The 24,644-nt window shown below is 51.8% G+C and overlaps 1 protein-coding gene across 1 annotated transcript in view; it reads right to left on the bottom strand.

The window, feature by feature from the left end:
- AGRN (agrin) overlaps positions 1–24,644 on the bottom strand; it is a 138,822-nt gene that overhangs the window by 23,535 nt on the left and 90,643 nt on the right. The window contains exons 5-21 of the mRNA XM_062593160.1: positions 23,240–23,455; positions 21,818–22,042; positions 19,507–19,731; positions 19,154–19,360; positions 13,460–13,681; positions 10,050–10,244; positions 8,614–8,814; positions 7,405–7,550; positions 7,176–7,281; positions 6,728–6,841; positions 5,494–5,658; positions 4,073–4,216; positions 3,604–3,728; positions 3,058–3,163; positions 2,443–2,826; positions 2,164–2,298; positions 561–688 (exon numbers count right to left, since the gene is read on the bottom strand). Of these exons, the coding sequence (XP_062449144.1) occupies positions 561–688; positions 2,164–2,298; positions 2,443–2,826; positions 3,058–3,163; positions 3,604–3,728; positions 4,073–4,216; positions 5,494–5,658; positions 6,728–6,841; positions 7,176–7,281; positions 7,405–7,550; positions 8,614–8,814; positions 10,050–10,244; positions 13,460–13,681; positions 19,154–19,360; positions 19,507–19,731; positions 21,818–22,042; positions 23,240–23,455 (3,044 nt within the window). The remainder of the gene's footprint in view (positions 1–560; positions 689–2,163; positions 2,299–2,442; positions 2,827–3,057; positions 3,164–3,603; positions 3,729–4,072; positions 4,217–5,493; positions 5,659–6,727; positions 6,842–7,175; positions 7,282–7,404; positions 7,551–8,613; positions 8,815–10,049; positions 10,245–13,459; positions 13,682–19,153; positions 19,361–19,506; positions 19,732–21,817; positions 22,043–23,239; positions 23,456–24,644) is intronic.

Raw genomic sequence — 24,644 nt, 5'->3', positions numbered from 1 at the left:
TCCAAGGCACTCAAAGCATTTTGCAGATAGGTCTCTCTGCTCTCATTTGACAGATAACAATGACAGACCATAGTCTTCCTCAAAGTCATCAAGTATGCAAAGCCAAAGAAGGAGAAGACCCAAAGTGGTTTCCATGCTCAGGACAAGAGCGCCTCTGTAATTACAGAGGGTGGTATTGGCACAGGGTACTGCAACATGCATCCAGGTAGTGTTGTTCAGAAAGCAAACAGCATGTGGTCCCAGCGGGGTGGCTGGAGCAGTGTGCAGCATGCACGTTGATATCCTACAGAGTGCTGGCACCTCTGAGGCTGAGTAGACATGCACAGATGAGTGTGTCACAGGCTGGCTCCACATGGGAGCACAGACAACCCTGCTTATTAGTAGCAGCTCAGAGAATGCCTGCTCCCTCGAGAAGCAGAGGGCCATATTTTTGGAGGTGAACATTTGGGTTTTAGGCATCTGGTCATCACAGTGTATATAGAGGTGTGCAGAGTTTTATTTTCTTTAGCTAAGGTCAGAAGTGCCCTAGCCATACTCCAGATGTAATGCAAAGGACTCACCGCACTCTCAATGCTCCTGGCCGTCTCCCCGAAGAGCTCAGACTTGGGGTCAGCCATCTCAGGCGTGTAGAATAGCTCCTGGCCTTCCACCTCCTCCAAGATGAGGACTCCTTGGAAGACTTTAGTAGCTATGGAAAGAGGGTAAACAAGATAAACTTCTTTATTTGGTTTGTGGGGAATGGGCAGGTGTGTGGCTGCACGCAAGGAGCGTTCAAGTCCCTGGGGAAAGGGTGATGGTAGTGCGTGGGTAGTGCCAGTGTTGGGGTTAGTCTGTATGGGTCTGGAAGAGTGCAATGGAGGATTAGTATCTTAGGGTGCTGGAGCAGATGACAAAGACCAGGCTGGAGATGGCAGCTTTTACCATACGGTTTCCTCTGAGCTCCGGCCCGGAGAGCAGCCCCCCTGCACCGCTGAGTAACAAGAGAAAGACATTAGCCAGAGCAGCACATAATCAATACGGCAGGATCAGATATGTGTATGTAAACGCAGCGCAGAGGAGGGCAAAAAGGTGGATGTCAGGAAAGGAGAAGACTCGTCCTGACAGAGGGAAGCAGAGGCCCTGCGGACAGGCTGTGGTCAGCCTTGTAAAACCAAACTGAAACTGCAACAGAAACCCCAGGTGTGGTTCTCTTCCAAGGTAGCTACAGGAGTGCAGAGGCAGCCATAGAAAGAACCTGGCTGTGGGTAACTGTACGGGAAGGTCTTAACAGGTACCCTTTGGTGGGTTAAAAGGAGAACCAGAGGAAAAGCGACATTCTGCTGGAAACACCAGGGACAGTCAGAAGGACCTCAGTGAGCAGTGAGGAGATACCTGGGAGGTGGCCCGAAGGCAACAATTTAGAGGCTGAGGAGGCTGTGTGCACAGGGTACCCATTATTCCGCACTGAGCTCAGGTGGCTCTGCAACTCCTCAACACAGTGTGAAAGGGAGTGTGAGTGGGAAAGACGAATGCCACCCAAATCAAGAGAGCAGTGCACATTCCTTGGATCCAGTGCGTAAGTTAAAAGACAATTCCCCAGGAATTCCAGCAGGAACGGTGGGGCTACAGCCCCTCTCACCACCTATCCTGGCCTTAAGCTGGCCCTGGTAAGTCCAGCTCTCTCTACAGCCACTGCAACAGCTCTACATCTATTACATCACTGTAATAGATGAAAATGAGAATCGAGGCAGTTCCCTCTTTTCTCCCAGCACCAGCCCTGAGATCTGCATAAGCCTAGGCAAAAAACTGTTCCAAGTTTGAAGGCTGTAATAGCTAAGGTAGAGGGTGACTCAGACACAGGAAACTGCAGAGTGCTCCAGCTCCTCATGTGAACAGCAGCACTTGCCCAAACCCTGTGGCTGGCTCTTGGGGGCCGGGGCAGGTTAGCACAACCTCTCCTAGTCGCCGTGGCTCCAGCACATCCATATGAAACCTCCTGCACTGCCATCCCAGCTCCCAGGCTGGACACAGGAACAGGGCTTACTGCCAACTAGATGAGAGCGCTTGTTTCCCTGCTGGGCTGCTCCTAGCAGCATCTTTCATTCCACTGTGCCCTGCAAGAGTTCAGCCTTACTCCTGACCACTGAAATGGAGCCCAGGGCCCAGCCCCAAGGACAAACTCACCAGGACAGTTGCTTCCTTCTGTATCAGCAGCTGCAGTCTTGCCATCAGAGCAACATCCAAGTGGAGTGTTGTAACATGTAGCCCTCTCGATGGCTGGGGTGGACGTTACCTGGCTTTCTTCCACCTCTTCTTCCCCTGCAGCGCATTAAGAAGAGCATTTACCAACAGACCACCCGCATGTTAGAGAACTGGGCTGAAAAAGAGCTTCATGTCTACCTGCAGGCTAACCCATACCACATCTCTCTATAGGCCTACCAAGTCTGAGCAGGGCACACTCACCAGCAGAACCTGCCCCACTAGATTCTTGGTCTCCACTGATGCCCATCTCTTGGTCTCCACTGCCTTCTGCACTGCCTGATTCAACATACATAGGCTGGGTGGTGGTTAGGACCACTGGAGCAGAAGAGAGGGGCCGAATGGTGGTCTTATGCACACCATGGGTCATCCACGGTGTAGTGGCTGGTCTGGCAGTAGTCATTCGTCTTGTTGTGGGGTGACCTCTTCCAGTAGGCCTGGCTTCCAACAGCAGGGAGCTGGTAGTCACCTCAATGGGCTCAGGAACCCGGGTAGTGAGACGGAGCGGGGGAGGAAGAATCAACTTGTCCAGGGGTAGTGTGGGCAGTGGTCTGGGCGGTGTGGTGTGGCTTGCATGAGTGATGGTCTCTGAAAGGAGTGGCAAGACAGGGTAGTTAAAGAAGAGAGGCTGGAAAAAAACGGCTGTAACACTGGCAAGCATGGTGCAAAGCCTCAAGTATCAGCCCTGGGCAGTGCATTAGCTGTGCCATGAAGGGTCATGGCACAATGAGGAACTGCAGAGGGAGGTAGCCAGACTCGGTGGCCAGTGTTAGGCCAGGAGAGCTGGCACTCTCAGCAGTGAGAGCAGCCAACACTCACCATGGCACTGCCCCACATGCTTCACTGTGATGACCTGTCCCTGTCGGCATGCAATGGTCTTCAGCTGGCACTGGTCCCCATAGGTGACACCATCAGAGCCACACACCTGCAAGGGCAGAGGGGAAATGGAGAAGGGTATATGCTACTCCTCTGCCCTCCTCCAAGCCCTGGACAAAATAAATCCATTTCTAAATGCTGGGGCAGGGGCAGAGACTTTGCAGGGGTCTTTCTGAGGCAAGGAGAATGCAGGCTGCAGAGAAGGATCTGAGGGCAGACTGCAGAAGCCCAGGAGCAGATCAGCTCAGAGGGGTTGGTAGGTGCTAAATGAGGAATTGAGAGAGCCCCTGCACTGCTGGGAGATATCCACAACCCACACAACACCCTTTGCCATGCGTCAAAGACAATGGCCCTACTTGCCTGCCTGCTTCTTGCAGGAAGGAAGGAACATCAACATCTTGTGTTGCCTGCACCAGCCTGACACAACTGAGCTAGCTGCACGTTCCCACACTTGCAGCTCAGCCCCCCACAGCAGCCTGCCTTGCAAACCTTGGTCATGTTGGCCTCCGAGCAGAGCGGCGATGGGCACTCGCAGTGGGCAAAGCCATTGACTTCCACGCATGAGGCCCCAAACTCACAGCTCATTTCCTCGCAGGATTTTGGGGCTGATGGGTCTGGGGTAAGGAAAGAAGGGGAAAAGATAATAAAGCAGACACCAGTTGTTAAAAAAAAAACATATCTCCCTCAGCAGGGGTTTAGTTTTCCAAAGGACCCTGCAGAGCAGCTCAGACTGATAGACGTGCCAGACTTTCACCAGAGGAGCAGCCCCTTGTGCTCTGTGCGAGTACACAGACACCAGGAATACAGCTAGGAATGCAGGTCAAGACCTCTTTACCCTGAAGCACAAGCAGGTAGGATGAGAGAGATGCATTTCTCTCAGGGGCCTGCAAGTTGCCCCCCCCAGTGGTACCCAGGCACTCACTTCCCACACAATCCCTCTGGCAAACGGCTCCCTTACCTTTTTCACAGCCAGTCATGCCCAGCTTGCTGCCATTGGGGCACTGGTTGCATTTCATGCCAGTAATACCAGTCTTGCAAGAGCACAGTCCAGTCATCTGTTCACAGTCATCGCGCACTGAGCCCACCGGGTCGCAGTTACAGGCTGAGCAAGAAGAATAAGAAAAGAGACTATTTTGCTGGTTGCTGTGTGTGGAGACAACAACAGACTCACTTAGATCCTCCAGCAGGTCAGGAGAAGAGCGAGGAGGATGATCCAGGGAAGGACCATAATGCTGACTACCGCTCTACTCTCACTAACCCCAAAACAGCTGCAGGAACCCTGCTGCCTCTTGCTACACTCTAACCACAGTCCTATAGTGTGTGATCCCCTGCCAGCTCCACACACCCTCATTCCCACCAACACTAAGGATTTATGCAGCTCTAGCAGTAACATTTACCCATACCAGAAGACCCTTCCTCTGCTCTCTGGCACAGGATACAGGAGCTGGATGGCAGAAGGGATACTGGCCACAGGTGCCTGTTTGGCTTGAAGTCAGATGATTTTACCTACTGACACTTGTGACTGCATTTAGACCTAGACCCTATTCTGATTTAAAGACTGCACACAAGACAGAATTAAGTACAGACTTGGGAAGCCATTTCAGCAGTGTGATGCCTCTGCTGTTACAAAACTGACAACCTATTTCTAGTTTAAGCTTTCTAGCACTGATCTCCATCTACTGAATCCTGATGTGCAAGTGTTTAGATAAGCACTCCCTCCCAGAGCCAGGAAAGGAACCCATGAGTCTTGCCTCCTTGTCTTCTCTGAAGCACAAAACATCCTTGCTGTCCTTTAACTGCACAGTTGTGTCTCCAGCTGGAGCTTGCTACCTTTGAGCAGGGCACTCGGATTCCGTCCCTTTGCCAGGGGCTTAAGCCATGTGGGAGCCTGAGACATATCCATCACTTGGCAGAGAGCTATCTGTAATTTCAGTGAAAGATGGGCAGTATCATACTCCGCTGTTTGCAGCCCCCTCTCAATAACTCATCTTTCTCCTGGCTGCTGCTCTGGCCTCTCTTCCTACACGCCCTTAATGATTTTCTTGCTTATGTCTCTAATGGAGCTTGAAATGAACTGGGCTTTTCTTCTGTTACTTCCTTGTTTGCACATGGCTATTCCTGGCAAGACCAGCATCAAAACGCTGCCTTGTTCCTTCCACTTCCAACCTACCCCTTCGCACCCATTTGCCCTGCCACATGCAGGCACCATGGGGGGACACCAAGGTAACTTGCAACAGGACTGAGCTAAGGGTTCATTTTTTTGAATACTACAGTAGTCCCGCAGGGACCTGAGCCCCATGGAGCAGACCAGGGAGATGTGCAGCCCAGGAATTAGGCAGGCCAGAGGGATGCCAGCCCCCAGCCCCTGCCTGCACTCACGCGTGCAGCCGCTCCTGCTGTCGGTGACGATGCCGCGGAAGTTCCAGAAGCCGGGCTCACATCGGTCACACTTCAGGCCCCCCACGCCTGGCTTGCAGGAGCACTGTCCCGTGGTGGGGTCACAGGCCCCCCCGTAGGAGCCATAGGGGTTACACTGGCAGGTGCCTGCAAGTCAGATAGAGAGTGTGTGAGACTGAGCCCTGACCATAAAGGAGGAAATGCGCTGTGGGCTGCATCAGAGAGCAGCAGGACCACCGAGCCACTGGACTTGTTTGTCTGGAGCAGGAATCTGTTCTCTGTCAGGCAGAAGAGTATCAGATAACTGCTCTCAGCACCTCTCATCTGCCCCAGCTACAAGAGAGGACAACCCTCAAGCATTTGCCCATTAGCTTTGCCAGCATCCGAAACTCCTGTCTCATTACCATTATAGAGAGAGTGTTATTAGAAATTTATTATTAATTTGTTAACTTGCTACATGACAGAACGAAATGATCCAGAGCAAGACAGAGAGACTCCCTCTTTATCCATATGGAGCGGCAGCAAGGGGAGGTGAAACAGAGCTGGAGAGAAAGGGAGACCTCTGGAACAGCAAGCGAAGTTTGCATGTACACATCCTCAGACTGCTAGTGGCAAGGAAATGGCATGTCCCGAGTAGACAACAACGCATAAATTTGCACCAGGGGCTTGGCTCTGCCAGGAAAGTGGTCTTCTTTGTTTGCTCCTATGTTTGCTGCCAACACAGCAGCACAGGTGGGACAGACACTGGTGGGATATTGGATCCCACAGCGAGAGAGTCATTTGGGAAGACGTCTCTGTGGATTAGAGGGCAGAGGAGAGAGAATTCAGACACACACAGGAACACTAGTATGAACCACCATTGGCAGGGCAAAGCTGAAAGCTGTCTCCTTGCTAGTACCATTCCAGCCTGCAAGGAGAGAGGCATCACTAGTAGAAAGCAGAGGAGCATCACTAGGGGATACAGAAAGTGAAGAGTGTGCACACATCTTCATGTACACATACTGTTAGTCTGGAGCCTGAAGCACAGTTAAAGGAGAAACTACAGGTTTTCTCAGACTGGAAGGTAACCAGCCTTGCTGAAGAATGGGGAGGGTCCACCTTCCTCTATCTCCTTTAGGATGGGACCCCTAGTCCTCCCTTGACCTGATCTCTCCTGACATCCACCTGCCTTAGAGGTGCCCTATGGTCCCAGACAGGGAACACAATATATACTTACTTGGACACCCAGCTGACCCCACTCCGAGCGCCAAAGTCATGTTGTCTGGACAGCATCCATAGATGGTCTGGCTGCAGTGCACAACTGGGAGAGGTGGTGAGGTTGTGGCAAGGGCTGTAGTGGAATGCAGAGGCACAGGTTACATTTGGCAGGCAGAATGTCTCAGAGCAGTATTGCCAATGTATGCACCAAGAAGCCAGCAGCTTTCCTGCAAAACCACATGGTCCCTGCAGAGACCTACCCCTAGCCACAGACAGCACAGGGCATGAAATAGGAAACGAGTCTGCGGCTGGGACCAACAAGCCAACATGGACACTGCTGTGTCCTTAGTGAGTATTTCCTCACTTAGCCTCAGTGGAAGAGCATGTGTTACTGCAGGACACTTGCCTGGCTGGTGCCGCACAGAGCTTTTTATGCCTGCAGGTGTGGCTACCTCAGGGGGACTCACCGCGGCAAGCTCCCTGGCTAATGACATAGAGATCCTGGTGTTTTTCACACCTTGTCTTCTTCAGCTCACATTCATTGGTGTAGGTCAATCCATCAGAGCCACACACCTGCCAGAACACGGAGGGAAGTTGCTCAGGAAGGCCATTGGGTGTCCTCTCCAGCCCCAGGAGTCGAGTGCAAAGGCCACCAGAGTGACGAGGAGCAAGCTCAGAAGTGCCCAGGGTACTTACCGGGTTGCGTGGCACTGCCAGGCAGGTGAAGTCACACACACAGCGGTCATCCTCTGCGTCCTCATCCCACCAACCCCCGTATTGCCGGCAGCGGTCCTGCTCGCACTCACTGCCATCACCAGAGCCAGAGCCCCCTGAACCACACTCTGGAGCAAAGGAAGAACATAGTGAGAAAGGGCTCACATCCTCTTAGGCAGAGCTGGATGAAAGCACAGGGGACAGGGCCAGCGTCCTCTTCCTAACATGAGAACACATCCTGGAATGGAGAAGCAGCCCACAGCTGCATAGGTATGCCAAAGTCACACCTGGACTTGGTGTCTTCAGCAAAGGCAAGCCCAGAAGCACAGGTCCATATATATCAGGATGCTTATGACTGGACCTCTGAGAAAATCCCTCTCCCTCAGAGAAAGCAGACTTTTTCACCACTGCTTTGAGGTTGCAATGAGCCCAAATGATGAAAATGGCTTTAGGATGCTTTAGGAGGGATAGTCAGGGAATACATGTCCCCTCTATGAGACAAACCTTGCGACAAGCAGCATCAGGGAAAAGACACTGGGCATCTTTAACAGAGTTTAGGCAGGTCTCACTGTCAACCTGGCTCTTTTCAACAGCTCTTAGCCCCCCTGCTCTGCTTCCTGTCCCAGGGTACGACAGGGTATGAAGCAAGCACCTTTCTCTACAAGCCTAGCCAAGCAGAGATCCGCTACTATTTTCCCCTCGCCCTCAGTACTGGGTTAATAGTGGCTGCAGATCAGGCCCTAAAGCAGTTCTGGGGCAGAGGGAAGTAAAGAGGCTGCCAGGCACCCTGCCACAGTGACTGCTCCATCTCTTCCAGCCTAGGACCTGTGAAGTGTGAAATTAAAGCAGTGATAAATCTCCTTGCCCAGTAGATTAGGTAGTGTCATCTTTCACAATGGCTGGAAAGAAAGCCAAAGAAAGGAGGGAGGGAGGTGGTGGGGGTGACAGAGTACAGAAAGCCAGACACAAGGGAAGGAGTGATCTGTTAGAAGGGGACCGGCTGTGTTAGGGATGCTCAGGGAGCTCTGCCTGGGGCACTAGGCCAACAGCCCCAAGCAATGGGACTTACATCACGGTTAGACACATCAAAGCAGAGATGAGAAGGGCCCCACTATGTGCAAATCTCAGAGTTGCCTCCCCAGTTCCCCTGCCCATCATATCCGCACTGCAAAAGGGAGAGCAAAAGCCTACCATCCTCACAAGGCCCTGTCCTGGCGACCTCAATGTTCTTCTTCTGCTGGCAGGAGGCTACTTGTAGTTCACACTGGTTGTCATAGGTGAGGCCATCACTCCCGCACACCTGGGCAAAGGGCTGCCTCTCGCAGTGTGGGCATACGCACTGCCCTCCCAGGCACTTGCTGCCAAAGGAGCAGACAGTGTTGCCACAGGACTCTGTGGGACAAGAGGAAGAACCACAGTGAGATGTTGTGCCTTGCATCTAATTGCCTATTGCTGAAGAGCTGGGGACCATGCCAGAGAGAAGTCCTCCTTCCCTGGACCTGTTTGTTATTACTTAAGCCCCACAAAGACTCTACAAGGGACATACAAGAGTCCTGAGCATGTCTGATTCCCATCAGTACCCACTGGGTATTGTGTTCAGCACCTTCTTACAGGACACCAATAAGAAATCCCATTTTCTCTCGTGATGTATCATAATTCCAGCCTCCTGCTTGCAGCGCTGCAGCAGCAGTGGGAGTCACCTGATACACTTGTTAATTTTTCTCTCTAAAATGTAGAGAAGATCTCCATGCCCAGCTCAGCCCTGGAACACCAAATCTAGCTGGACATGTTTTGTACAGTTCAAAGTATTGCTTTTATTCATGTGTCATTTGTTCTAATGAAGAACCTGGGCAAGGCTTTTAATTCATTAAGAAATTAGCACAGACAGTTCTCTGTGCTTGGAAGGGCGGAGGGAACCCATGAGCAGACAGAAATTAACCCCAGGGGACAGAGAGAAGGGAAATCTATTGACAAATCCAGTTTTGGTGATAGCTAACACGTTTTTAGCCTGATCTCTCTGCTCAGACAAGGGACATGGTCTGCATCATCTCCTTCAAGGCTGATCACATTTTAACAAGTGCACAAAGTAACAAAGAGGATAAAGATCACCTATAGTGCATGGCGGGAGAAACTGAAACAGCTGGGACTGAAAAAGAGGAGCTGGTTGAGAGACTCAGATGCCTGATGCTTGTGAAAGTGAACAGGAAGAGCAAGGCAGACAGCCAAAAAGGATCTCAGCCAGGGTGACACAGTGAACAGCTGGGACCCACAGCAAGGGCCAGGCTCCCGGCTGTCCAGAGGAAGTCCTTTTACCTTGGCACAGATTTCCTCTTGAGAAGGCACAAAGAAAACCAGTGCAGGCACAAAGTGGAATGCTAGGAAGAAATCCTGCTCCCTCCAAACATCCCTGCCCTGGAGTATTTCTGTTCCCCCCTTCCCCATTACCGAGGCTGGCAAACCCACAGGCCGAGGGCTCTACAAATGGCTAGTGAGCCTTCAGCTGCTTGGATGTCCATGCCAAGGCATCTCACTAGTGCCTGGCTGGGCAGTGGGGGCTGAACATCCGCTCTCTGAAATGCCACCGAACGCAGCGAGAAGAGGGAAGAAGGGGACCTTGTCAGACTCACTGCAGTCTCCCTGGGCAGCCACCAAAATGCTCGTCTGCTGCGTGCACGCCCGGACGTGGAGCTCACACTCGCTGCCATATGTGTTGCCATCTGTACCACACACGGGCTGAGAGGAGGGGACGCACTCCGTGGGGCACACACACCTTCCCGTCTCCGCCTCACAGATGGCCCCAAACTGGCACTTGCCACAACGATCTGCACAGATGAAGAACAAAACCAGGAAATTAAAACAACACCCAGCCCACTGAGGAAACCATCATGCATGGAGCGAAGACACTTCAACGCCTGCCAAGCAACGGGAGGGTCAGTGCTCCAGGCACAGAGGGCTCAGGGCCTGTCCTGCCGCAGCAAAAGGCAACGACAGCAGCAGTGGGCAGGGAATTAGTCTGGAGACAGGATCCCAGTGTGAGGATTTGCCTAGGAAGAGCTTGTTCAGAGACTCTACCACTGCTGTTCCTAGAGCACAGATCCACTTTCTGTTGGATTTTCCAGGGAGAGGAGCAAAAGGGATACATGTGAAAGGGACAGGGAAAAAGTTAGGTATTCTGGAGCTGGAGTTCCCTGGGAACACACCCACCTGGACAACTTCTGCACAACTTCTGCATTCTGACTTTGCTAGAAGCATGCCACAGGGACTGAATGAGAGCGTGAACAGGTCAGGTAGGCATCAGCTTCTAATGAACGGCAAAAGCAGCAGTAAAACCCCATTGCAACCTCCTCCTCCATGTCAAGTCCCTACAGGCACTTGCAGCTTTGCAGGAACCAGGAGACCCAAGATGCAGTGCAAGGGGGGAAGGATCAGAGGTGAGGGTTGTAGGAGGAAGGAGAGACAGGCTTGAAGGCAGAAAGACAATAACAACTCATAAAAGCCATCAGGGCCAGGAGTAATTCTGATGAAATGTCACCAGAGTTATATGCTGTTATAGCTAAATAGGAGGCAGAAGAGAGCATAGGGCTGAGTGCATTTATAAGGAATAATAAATTAGCCCCAACCACGGGGAGAGGAGCATTTAAGCAGCAAGTCTCCTGGGAGAGAGAGGAAATAAGGATTCACATATGGCAAATCAGCAGGATGGAAGGAGAGGATCAGCTCAGAGGGGTTCGTTTTATCCCAGGCTCTGGAGCCAGCTGCTCCCTGAAGAGGAGATGTGAGTGCTCTCCAAGAAAAACTCTGCCTCCTCACCTTCCCTCCAGCTCCAAGTACAGGAGTCTGCAGCAGCCAGTCTGCTAAGTAGTCCCACACCCATTCTCCTTGGAGAAAGACTGCAGGCCCACCTGCTCTCTAGAAGCTGGCTGCCTAGTGGGATGCTCCCCCCCCCTCTGAAAGCCTGGCAAGGTCACAGGAACGTGACGCAGGACACCACAGGCAGCTACACCCAGGACACATCCACAGAGGAAAAATCTTAGAGACTGATTTCTCAGGCAGGGAAGGAAAAAGCTTTTAGAGAACAATCACCAAGCAGAGACCAAGCTCTCTACCCCTTGGCAGTCCCACCAAGAAGCCCAGGTTGGGTGCATTGCAATGTCTGGCTGCAGCCCCATGCAAGGTGGAAGCCAGCAGTACAGAGACTCCCTGTATGAGGTACGTGATCCATGAGCAATGCAGGCCCCCACCAAACAAAACCCAAGAGAAATTGCCCCATCCTGGGTGTCCTGCTCTGAAAGCAGGCAAGCAGAGTGTCCACAGAGCTTTCTTCCCCTAGCTTATTAGGATGTCAGCAGTCCTGGATATATTTATGATACATTACCGCCAATTTACAGAATCCTGTCCCCTCCCCCATCAAGATCTTCAGCCTGCCTACTGCACACACACGCACAGCGCGGGCACACAAACACGGGGGCTCAGGTCAGGGAAGACATTTAGCTTGGTAATAACTCACTTGCAAAGAAGCTATCATTTGTTGCAGGAGAGACCAAATGCCAATCAGTATATCTCCTCTCTGCTTAGTCCTGGCTGTTTAGTAATTCTCGGCTTCATTTCTGCCTTCAGACAAACACCCCTCTTCCCTCCTCTCCATTCGACTCACCAGGAATTTGGCTCAAAGATGGTTTCTCGTTTTTCTTCCACACAGCAGCTGCTGCCTTTGTATAGATGAAGGAAGATGCAACAACCCTCAACTGGATTGTGCAGGCCATTAGCTAGGAGGTTTCTCATCTACAGCACAAAGCTCGTAGCCATCACTGTGCTCCACAGGTCAGGCAAGAGGCCGTTTAAGGCAGTCTGTGTACACACAACAGCAGCTCTTTCCTACAGGCAGTCAGCTGCATATACCCTAAAGCTGAAGTATTCACACTCTGTCACTGTTTCTCTTGCAACCACATGGAATTCATACCAATATTTTCTTCTGATATGGATTCCGTCGGGCTCTGCAGCTGTAGGTTCTACAGGCAGGTAGGTGCCTATTTTGTTTTGAAAGACTTTCTTTTCTCTACCCTCTCAAAGCCCTGGGTAGCAGGGCTTGGGAGAGATATGAGTTTAAGGGGTAAAGTCCAGCTTTGACAGGGCCACTCTATGCAACACCAACCCACAACAGGCCCTGGTTGGAGGGATGGGCAGTAGCTCTTACTATCCAGCCTGAAGACTGAGGGCAGAAGGACTTTTCTGGCAAAACTGCAATGGGCCAAATCCTCCCTGAACACCCCAGCAGATTTAATTATAGGAAGAACACAGCCAGCTTGGGCTGTGTCTGTATGCAAACACTCTCTAACTAGCAAAACTGTGCTGGCATAAATAGACAGCTTGCAGATGGAAGAGCTGTGCGTGGGTCTGCCTAAGCCGTATGCGGGTAGAGGGCTCTTGCTAGGAACTAGGTTATGAGGATGGTCTCCACAACACGGCTCTGTAGCTGAGCTTACTTCACCCCACCCCTCAGACCCAGCAGCACTCTCCCCAGCACAGCTAACAGGAGTAGAGCAGGCTAGTTAAGGCGACAGCACAGACAGCAGTGCCAGGGCTAGACTGCACGGGGATGCAATTCATATCTGTTTCATCCTAAGGTTTCCTCACTTTCCTGGTATCCTCTGGTGAGGAAGGGAGATTTCAGACTGGTTATTGGATTCTCTCCCTAAATCCCCATCCTGCTGAGTTTGCTTTGTTTTCAACACAAGGGAGGGAAGGGAAAGGAACCCCCCCCCCCAAGCATCAGCCTCTGCACACCAATGTCACTATCTCTTGTCATGAGATGTCTGTTGGTTTCATTACACAGCAAACGGGCACTGTGTCAGCTGAGCCGGCTGTCTCCTGCCCTCCTCACTACACAATGGCAACCAATGCACAGATGAGCATAAACAGCCCTCTTTCCCCCCAGAATCATGCTCCTGCTTAAGAAACTGCTCAGTTCCAGCAAACAAAACCTGAAGCATGGCTAGCAGTGCTAGGAGGAGGAATCACCCATAGATTGTCTCCTTACCACAGGGTCCCTTGTGTTTCACTTTGATCTCTCTCTTGAGGACACAGGCCATGGAGTCAAGCTCACAGGGATTGCCATAGGTGCGGTTGTCAGTGCCGCACACAGGGTCATAGCGTCCCTGGCACACCTGCTGGCACTCACACACAGCCTCTTGGTTCTTCACCACACATGTGGCCCCAAAGGTGCACTCTACGCTCAGGCAGGGGCTGGGTGTGCCCAGGTCTGCAGAGAGGACAGGAGAGAAAAGCACAGGTCTCAGACTACTGCTTCCCAAGCTCATGTACAGGCAAGGCACACAGTAATACATGCCAGCATCTCCAGCCTCAAGCCCACACTTGCCACCCCCAAAGCCATGACAAATGCACAGCATTCCTGGCCTTGGCACCAGCCCAGCCTCCTTTCTCCTCCATGCCATCTCGACATGCCTGGCTCAGCATCTTTCCCATGCATGAGGGAGGTTAGGGATAGGAAGCAGGCACAAGACCTTTTCCCTGTATTCCACGAACAGAATGTCAGTCTTTTCCTCTCTGCCCCCATCCCAGCTACATTCTGCCTTGAAGATGCAGCCAGGGCCTGCAGAAAGTAGGATCAGCCCTGCAGATCTTGTACGGGTTTCTGCATCAAATCCTGCTATTTTGGGTCTCCCCAATAGATCACAATCCCAGTACCAGGTACAAGCCTCATGTGCTTAGGGAGGGCAGCACAGGTGGAGGCCTGTTTACTTGCCAGGAGAGTAGCCAGCCCTTCTCCTTCTGTGCAGCAGTGGTGCCACAGGCATGCCTGTAAAGTTCGACCTGAATGATCAGCCCTGTGGCAAAAGGAAGGTCAGGAGACAGTGGAAAGCTATCTTAAGTTGGAGCCTCAGTTAGGTACTGACTACATCATCACACAGTACCTAGAACCAGCTGGTACCAGCTTCCAAACTTCAGTAGCCAAAAAGGTCACACAGGGACAATTCACTTCCCTGAAGCTCCATATCTCTAGAATCACACTTCACCCCTGAACAGCTCATCCTAACACCTTCCATGACCACATCCACGAAGACCAGGTTGGAGGTGATATCTACAGCTGACTTCACTGCCCACCCTGTCTCTCCTCCTCTTCCCTGTAACTCAGCTCCTTTTCCCTCTCCTTGTGTGCTCATGGTGGGAATGCCAGGAGCTGCTGATATGGCAGGATGAAGGGATTTGATGTCCCTACTTTGCCTCAGTCCTCAGGCATCCATGAGCAGAGCCGTGAGGTTCCCTGGGGATGGATAATGCCCTACAGCATTGTTCACAGGCTGAGAGATAGCAGTCTCCTCTGCTCACTTAATGGAGCTGCTTAATAAAGTCAGCTGAGCAGGTGGCACCCTCCCCTGCACACCAGTGAAGAAAGGCACAAGATGCCTGGCCATGGTGAGCTTAACAGCCAGCCTCTATGGTCACAGCAAAGACAACAGGCTGAATCTGGCTTCCTGGAACAGCTCTGCAAATATACACAGGGAAAGCCCTGAGGTTTCCTGTGATTCCCAAAGCACCTGCTGTAGGCCGGTAGGCACCTTCTGAAAAGAGCCCACACCATCCAGAAACTGGTGCTGAGCCAGGACAAGCAGCTAAAAGGCAGGACTGGCCAAGCTGCTGGGTGAGAGACGCCTGTATGACTCAGACGGAGGCCCTGAGGGGCTGGGCAGGGAAAGGACAGAAAGACAGTCTGCACCGGGCATTGACAAGGACACATGACAACAGGGATGTGGGGAACAGACAATGCAGCAAAAGCAAGGTGGATGCAACAGGCAGACACAGGACAGCCTCAGTGACGATACACAGCAAGGCAGACACAGAACTAGAGTGGGGTGGGAGAAACAGAGCCCCTCCTGAGCCTGAGAGCATGACAAGGAGAGTAAACAGGGACTGAAGACCATTTTTCTCTCCTTCCAGGACTGATGTGACATATCTGCAGAGCGGAATCAAGGCTTGTGCCCTTAGGAGTTTGGGTGCATGCTGTCAACCACTGAGAAAAGGGCCCACAACATGGGTACAAACAAGTTTGAATTTTAAGTTTGGGAAGCTTCCCCTCTGGGAAGCACCTACCAAGCCAAAGTATAGAACCAAGGGACTACAAAGGAGCAGGGACAGGGAAGAGAGGTACAGTTCAGGTAGACAGCCACTACTTCAACCCTGCCTTTTCATCTGTCATCCATTTGCCTGCAGCTAGCTGAAGGGTTTCTGAGCAGCTCCCAAGGACCAGGAACCACTCCCTGCTGGGCTTAGCCCTGTAATGCTGCTCACATCTCTTGCTGTGTGTCTGTTTTAGCAGGCTCTGGCACTAGCTCCACTATGATATAACAGGGTATTCCTGGGAAAGAACCATGTCTGAGCACAGCCAGATCCTCAGTGCCCAGGCAAGGCTTTCAAAAGGCATACAGTGCTTCGCTGAGCACTGAGGAGTTGCATTCCTCACAGAACCCCACCCACACTTGCATAGAAAAGCATAACACACACTACGGAAGACCAAAGGGACAAGTCATCACAGTCCCAGGCAGGCAGAAGTCTCTGGGAAGGAGGAAGCAGGGGAGAGAAGGGTGTTAGTTGGGTTTGAAAGGACAAGTAAGATCAACCAGGAGCAGCCCAAACTCAGTTATCAACCAAAAATGGACTTGCTAGAGTGGCGGGGATCACGGTCCCCTTGGGCCTGTTTCCATCCTCATTTGTCTATGAGGGTCAAGCCATAGCAAGCATTAGAAAAGACTCCATTGCATTGCAAGGCACTTTCATTCCAGCGGGAAGTGTTTAGGACAAGGGGAGAGGAACAAAACCAGGGGTATCTCTCCCTCCCCAGGGCTCTAGCAAAATCAGAGAAGAGGGGAGCAGTGGGAAGGGGCCAGCACTACCACTGGCTAGGGAGAAGGGAAGAAAGCCGACCTCCTAGTAGAGATGTCCGGATAGGGAGTAGAAGGGTGCTGCGAGGACACAATTCCTTTCTCCAAACAGGCAACACTGTAAAACACAAGACACAGACGAAAAAGGAAAGAGAGAGAAAGTGCAGAGGAGAGAAAGAGCAGAGGAAGAAATGGAAAGAAAAGAGGCAGGGAGGAAAAGACAGATGCAACTACAGACACCTTCCCTTCACCTCCTGTTCAAATATGCCTCATCCCATCCCTTCCTTCTCAGCTGCCCTGTCATGGGGCAGTCCCTGGCTTCTGACATAGATGTCAAAGTAGAGAGGAGTTAAAAATCAGGCCCGGGCTGTTTTGCTTGGCTTTGTCTCGTTTGCCAGGCTGCTGGGGAAGAGCGCATCAGAGCTGAGAGTTCATTAGGCAGGTGTGCGTGGAAGATTAAAGCATCCCGCTGCCATCGTAATAACGGCCTGTCTCATTTCCTTCCTTTCACCAGGCCCTGGAGGCGCCTCAGTTACGTGTATTTGCTGGATGCTCACAATAAGGAGGCGTGGATAAAACGCTCCGATTCACTGCCACGGCTGCCGGATGCAGAGAGACCTTGCGGCTCACTCAGCCCTCAGTCTGGCCTACCAAGTGTCCTGAACCGAGCTGTTCCACTGCACCCTCCATCCCAGGTAAGCCTCGGCCAGGATGACAGAGATGAGAGAAGAGAGCACCAGCAGTAATGTGCTCATGCAGGGAAGACTCATCTTGACTTCTAGGCCAGCAAGCAACCTCACTACTGTCTGCCCCCACCTCTAAATCTGCTTTCCATTTTGCACTGAATATGAACTGGTGACATGCAGGACAAAGTGCTGTCCTCCCAAAGGGCAACAGTGAGCTCAGAGAGAGCCTTGTGGTGGTTTCCTACAGGACAGCCTGGACCTGTCATATGGATTTTGAAATTCTGGGGTTTGGCAGACAGAACACCAGCTTGACTTCACCTCTCCCAGATGAAGGCCTTTGTTTACTGCTACCCCATGAACATGTAGCTCCTGAAAAATGTGCACACATGCTCTCCTTACCTGGAGAGAGAGGAGTAAAATTAAAGAAAGGATAAAATAAAAGACAATTAAATGGAGAGAGGAAATAGATGCACAGTGACCACATTCTACTGTCTAGAACACCATTGGCTTCACTCCACTGAACTTGGTGGAAATGAAACAAGTCTGTCAGTAGTGTAACCAAGCAGCACGACCTTTCTGCTTCTCCCAGAAGCTCGGGAGACCTTAGTAAGGGCCTTACTCTAAATGAATTACTGGAAGGTGTTTGCAGACAGTCCAAGACATCAGGGCCCAACCAGGTAGCTGCAAACAATCAGCACCTCCACCTCCTGGCACTGTTCCAGGAGAGCTGCCTCAAAACACCAGCAGGGCCAGCCAACCAGCCTGGACGTGAACATTTCGCACCATGCTTTGCCTCCATGCTCCTCTGCCTCCTCAAAACCAAGGGAATTTACCTCACGAGGAACACAGCACCTGTGTGTTTCCATGCCAACTCAAGAGGCCAGTAATACACAGAATAAACCTCCAGCAGCACAACAGAGGAAAGAAAATAAATGCCAGACTTGCCAATGTGCATGGCTTCCTTACAAGGCTTACTGGTTCTCATCCAGCATCAGCTTCCAGGATCACGGGAAGACAGGATTAAAAAGTGTCTTTGTTGCCCTTCTTGTAGAAAGAACGTGGGGAAGTAACTCCTAATGGTTCAACAACCAGAAACACACTGAAATGAATGATTAAAAGTAACAGTTGTGATTTTATATTAAGTGTGATTTTGGGAGCGTGATAAACAATTTTCAAGTAGTTGGGGCTGTTGGTATTAAAAATCTACTGCATGAGCACAAAGCCAGCAAAACAGAACCAAAATATTGGCCTTATTAATCTCCAGGTACTTTAGAAGGGTTGATATGTCTAATGATTTATAATGTATCAGCTTAAAACAGAACACAGTTTTAGATCTCCAGCAGAAAATAAATCCGAACTGAAATGAGCAGTCATTCGAACTCATGCAGATCAACTCAGTGACTGCATTTAACCTTTTTCAGTTTCTGTGCAATAATTAAAAAATTGGATGTTCCCAACATCACAGGAACCTGAAGACCCATCCTATCACATCAGCCTGTAAAAGTTTCCACCGGAAAGGTCAAAAGCTTCTCCCAGAGACGAGACAAAGACACGGCGAGACCTCCAGAGAGTGAGTGCGCTGTGAGGAGTTCCTTACGGAGAGCACCTAGAGCTGAGAGAAGCAGGCAGGCATGGAGGGGAAAGCATGAAAGGAGTTTGGGACTGGCACTACCCCGGAAGGAGAAATGAATAGCGTGGGCTGTACAGGAGCTGCACAGTGATGAATGTGCTTCTGGCCGGAGTAGTGAATGAGAGAAATGGACTGGGCATCAGAGGCACTTCAGAATTGTTCAAACACAAATGATTGCTCCCTGCGATACTGAACACATCAGACGGAGACAAGACCAAGAAGGAACACACACACACACACATAGATGGCTGGCAACTGCTGGAAGGAGAAAGAGCAGAGAGGAACAGATATTCAGGGCTGTGGCTGAAAAACTGAAGACAGCCTGTGGTTTGCTCAGGCTGTAGGAACCTGATCACAACTTACCTGCAGCTTCCCAGCACTTCCACGGGCACTGGCTGCCTGCAGGGAAGGGACTGACACAGGCCAGGTACAGAGCCTGTGACTGCTGGGGTGGGAAGAAAGAGGTGTGGGGGTACCAACGTTCCTGTGGGCGAACGCCCCACTGCACCAGCGCTTACCACAGGGTCCACTGTGCTTTACTGGGATGGCAGCTTTCTGCTGGCACTCGGCCTTCTGGCGCTCACAGTCATTGCTGTATGTCCGGCTGTCCCGGCCACAGACAGGACGGTAGGCACCATCGCAGGTGATGCGGTCACAGGAGCAGCGGGTGGTGCCACGGCGGTTCAGGCAGACAGCGTTGAACTTGCATTCGTCCTTGCATTTGTCTGGGAGGAGAAAGGGCAGCAGCACTCACACCCGCTACGGGCACGAGGCAAGGGGGTATGCTCTCATTCCCAAGAGCACCGCACAGAGTTGTGAGGAAGGTCAGGACCAAATGCTCCTATTTTCCAGGGAGCAGAGAGGTACTTACCCTGATGCTGGCACTGCCCTGAACGCACCTTCTGGATCTCCAGCCCCCGGATGGCCGCTGAGCGCCCCATCACGCATTCATTGTCATAGGTCACCCCGTCGTCACCGCACACAAGCTCCCTCTTTGGGGGACAGTTCTCAGGGCGGGAGAGCAGGTCTGCCCGTCGGGTGCGGGGGTTCACCCGGCACACACGGGTCACGTCACTGAGGAAGCCTTTACAAGGGTCTGTGCACAGAGGCAGAGCAGAGGAAGATGACAGCAGACAGTCAGGCATGGCCCTGCACACCCCGCAGAGGTGTCTCATAGCCAGCCCCTGCCCCATCCTGGCTCCATCCAGTCCCAAGTGCCTCCGTATGTTCCTCAAAGGGATTCAGGGCGTGCTGATCCCTTCCTTGAGGCTGGACACATCTGCTATTGAGCTGCACACCCTGAGGATACCAGCCTTTTCCAAAGTGACTGCCAGGTGTGATGAGCTCTATCTTTTTCCTCCTCCCTGAGCTGCCTTCTTTGTCCTCCTCTCCTCCGCACAGGCAGACAGGGCTCTTTCCAGACTGACACCAACCTCCCAAGCCAAGAGGGTATTCTCTCTCTCTGCATTACCAGGTGCTTGGTACTCCCGTCCTGCTCTTCCCACTCTCCTTCTCTGTGCTTCTTGACCCTCCAAAGTGCTTAAAGGGGTCTGAAGGCAGCCTGAAGTGCTGAAAGAGCTCTGAAGGTAGCCAGGGCCACGCATTGTCTTGCTCTACTCTTTAGTCTGCGCTTACGCAGATCACCCTCTCTGATGATCTGAGCTCACATTTGTATACCAGATACATGGACAAAACAGGTGCTGGCTGTTCCCTGATCCCTGGTCAAGCCCTGGGTTTTTCTCTTCCTTGTTAAGCACAGTACCCGGAGAGTGCAGCTGCAGAAATGTGACTGAATGTTTCCACCCTCTAATTCTACCAGTCTGAAATCCCTGCACATACCACAACTCCAGGCTGACAAGGGGGAGAAACAGTATGGTACTCTGTTTCCCCAGGCTTAGGACAGGGTCACAGCAGATGTCTTTTGTTTTGTCCATTTTAGCACGTGCAATAATCACAGAAACGAAGCAGATGAAAAGAGCTCCCATGGGGCCAACCCAATCCCATCTCCTATTTCCCCTCCAGCAAGAGCCGCTGCACTCACTGCTGTGCTGCAGTGACAACAGCAGACAACCAAGGCTGTGTTACTTCCTCAGCGGGCTCTACAAGCCCCAGCAAAATCACAGGGTGATCTTATACGGACTGACAGGCCTATAGGTAACTAAGACTGCTGTAGTGGGGCAGGGATGCTGTCTGGCTGGGAGATGGAGACCACACCAGTGAGACAAGGGGTGATGCAGTTATCTCATTGACTGTATGATGAGGATATTTGAGACATGCTTCTTCACCTGCACTCCCCATCTCTACCACCTCCCCCAGCTTCCAGTGCATTCTGAAGCCTTACAACATAGCTCAATACAGTGCAGTTCCCCCTGAGGAGGGGGTCTAAATGCTGCTGGGTTTCTGCTGTCTCCTAGCAAAACCAGGAGGGGGTCCAAGCAGCAGTGATGCTCAAAGCCTCCTGTCTGCCCTAGAAACTTGGAGCACCCAGTGTGACATTTCTTCTTTCTCACCTCCCACTTCCACCCATTGCCCTACTTGGGACTGAGCACTGAAAGTACAATTAAAGCTCTTCCAGGTTTGTAGTCTGCCCAAACACATTCCCACATGCCTCCCTCCAGGGACAAACAGAGGTCTGACATGTGTCCTGGCTGATCTAATGTTTTTTCTAATGAACGCAGTTGCTTTTAATTACAAGGATCTACAATCATCATTAAGACAAAAAAAAAGCCATCCTTGTAGTGCCAGTGTTTGCCCTCCTGGGATCTGTGCCCACTGAGCTCCTTTAATTAGCGGAAAGTGCTTGCTGCAAGGCCTGGGACACTGTCTGCTGGAAAGTCTCTTGCCAAAAGTGGCAAACAGTGGATTGAGTCTGGAAAGTGGCAGGATTTAAAGTAGGTGGCACAGATGTTGCAACTGCTCTTGAAGTCAGTGGATCCTGAGCAGAAATACCTGCAGCCAAACACTGTGGAGGAAAGCACTGCCTTGGTTTGAGTTTCAGAAGTCTTCACCCACAGACCACTCTTTTCCTGCACAGACCATGTTTTTGGTAACAGAGCTGATGAAAATGGGGTTTGGGGCATGTTGTTCTCCCCAGCCTTTGCCATTTCCAGCTGGTCTACCCTTACTGCTTCTAATGGAGAAAACATTTTAAAACAGTATTTCCTGGGGGGCAGACAACTCACCACAGGCCCCATCAAACTTCTTGAAGACATTCTCCTGCTTGTCGCAGGCATGCTTGTTGAGGTCACATTCGCTGCGGTAGTCTTTGCCGTCGCTGCCACACACCGTGCTCTCCGCCACTCCGCTGCAGGATGACGGGCAGACGCATTTGGCTGACTGGCCGTCTGTGGAACGGACGCACGTACTGCCGAAGCTGCACGTCACCTCTGCGCAGGGGTCCTTGGAGCCTGGGGAGGGAGGAGAGGGCACAGCACAGGCATGAGAACACCACCCTCTCCCCTCCTGCCTCCCCCTATAACACGGTAAGTAAACCTGACACACCATCACATCTCCCTGGATGGCCTCAGTCCCTCTGAATGCCCAGAAGCACACGGGTTTGAAACCAGTGCCCTTCCAACAGGTCCAATGGATGCTGGACTCAGTCCTATGTATCTGGTCCTGCGTGGGTATGAGATGTGTACGTATGGTAAGAGCACCATCCACATCTGATGTCAGCAGAGGCAGGCAGGATTGTGAGGGTACTGGATCAGCCCCTAACGCACTGCATGCAAGGGAGGAGAGTTCACTCTCCACCTGGCACTTCAGTCAGACTCCCCCCTCCCCAAACCTCTCAGCTTCATTGCTACGAGCTCCTTTCCCTGCACAAACTCTTTGAGAGCCTCTTGCTCTAGCAAACAAGCAAAACAAGGGTCCTTAAGACACCTCCTGCAAAACGTAATTAGAGGAAGAGCTCAAGGAGCAATTTCCTCATTGACAGGGAAGGGCCAAAATTTATTTGCCGGCTTTTTTTTTTATTTTGTCACTTTTTTATGATTATTATTCTAAGTAAATCACTCAGCACTCTCTCCACTCTAACAAGAGCTCCAGCAGGAGTGCTGTGCACAGATTTATTGTAAGCCAGAGCTCTGCATGAGGGAAAGGTCAAGTTAATTTACTCTGAGATGAGGGGACTGGGGTCTCATTTACACAGCTCCTTGCTCACAGCTGGTGAATGCCAGTCTGGGGAAGGACTTTCATTAGCCCACCCAGCCTCTTGGAGAAATAGCTACTTCCAAACAAGGGCCTTCTTGCATAGGTCTGCACACATGCCTAGTCTCTCAAACTCTGATCTCAAAGCAAGCCACATCTGCCACAGCTAAAGGAGGCAGCGTGGCCCAGCATGCAGAGCACTGGCTTGAGACACAGAGCTGTTCTCCACTGGGCTCTACCATGTACCCATTTAATAGCCTTGGCCCATCAGTTTGCTTGCTAAACCTAAGGCAGAGCTAGTGATTCTCTCAATGGTCCTCCACATCAGACCTGTCCCTACCTGCCTGATAACATCGCCAGTACCAAAGCACTAATAGGAGATCAGGCCAAGTCTCCCTGGTCTCATGCAGGCACAAAGCCTCTGGAAAATGGGGAGAGCCTGTCCTTGTACTCACCACATGGTCCCTTGCTGATGACTTTGATCCGCCTCTGCTGGTTGCATTGGGCCTTCTCCAGCTCACACTCATTGCTGTAGGTGGAATAATCTGAGCCACAGACAGGAGCCACCACCACGGGGCAGGCTGTCTTCTTGCAGACACAGGAGGCCTGGGAGGGGTCGACGGAGCTCCTCTCACACACCGCCCCGAACCCACAGAGCATTCCTCGACATACTGCAAGCACAAAGACACAGAGAGGCAGGTGAGCTGCAGGTGATCCTCTGCTAACAGGAGTGCAGCTCAGAGCCCAGGGTGCAGGCATCTGACCATTTGCGTGTTTGCTCTTCCCTGACCTGAGAGTACTGGAGCTATTCCTGAGGGACAGCAGTGACCTTCAGAGTGACTCAATCTCCCAGGCATATGCTACCCCAACAGGGTGGCTGCACAGGACAGTTACATTGCAAGAGATCTACAACCTGCTGATGCCTTCTATCACCAATGCTTGCCTTGGACAAATCTCACAGCCGCATAGCCATCCTAGCAGTCCAAACCTCCATATGTTTACCCTTGTGGATGGAGCTGCTGCAGGACAGGGAAGCCAGAGTGCCGCTGCAGTACCCGTACAGCCTGCTGTGGGACACCTGCCGGGTGCAGGAGCCCTCCATAACGTGGACTGCTTCTGCCACCTGCTACTGTGCCTGGCAGCTCTCCCAGGCATACCATGAAGTGGTCCAGCCCTCCTGCATTGCAGGGAGCCTGACCAACTGCTGCAAGAGCCCAGGGGACCATTTCCTGGCCCCCTCCAGGGTCTCAGCATGCAGCAATGCACAGCACAAAGGCCAATGGTAAAGCGCAGCACGGATAGGTGCATCTGTATTACATGCAACACAAAGAAAGCTCCCTCTGAACGGGAGATTCTTCTGCAAGGCAGCACCTCTGCCCCTGTGCATATCAATACAACTCACATTGGCTCTACTGTAGTCTCTCCTTTGAGTGACTGAGCCTTTGAGAGAGGCCATGAAGGGCAGGATTTGTGCTAGGTGTGTTCAATCTATGTAAAGACAGGTGAGGAAGAGCTTAGGATATAGCACGGTCCAAGCAGAGTTTGGACCTGAGCTCAGTCCCTCATACCTCCACTGTGCTCTGTAACTGCTCCCTCTCCAAGCCGCCTGTTCTGCTTACTTCTGGTACAAGCTAGAGGAAGAAAGGGCTGTCACCACCTCTGCACTGCAGCAGAGAGGCCAAGACCCAGCCCCACAGACGCAGGGATGCCTCCAGCCCCATAGCAGCGGCATAGAGCAGTGTGGTCTCCTTAAAGCACCTGCACTGCCTAGGGCCACTTTGCTCAACCTCTTGCAAGTCCTCCACAATGCACCATGCTTTCCGCTAACCAGCAAGAGAAAGGTAAGCCAAACAATAGGAA

The sequence above is a fragment of the Rhea pennata genome, chromosome 22 (assembly GCF_028389875.1).
Source record: "Rhea pennata isolate bPtePen1 chromosome 22, bPtePen1.pri, whole genome shotgun sequence".
NCBI classification, from domain to species: domain Eukaryota; kingdom Metazoa; phylum Chordata; class Aves; order Rheiformes; family Rheidae; genus Rhea; species Rhea pennata.
Note: the sequence above shows the minus strand (reverse complement) of the source record. Positions and strands in the feature narration are given on the sequence as shown.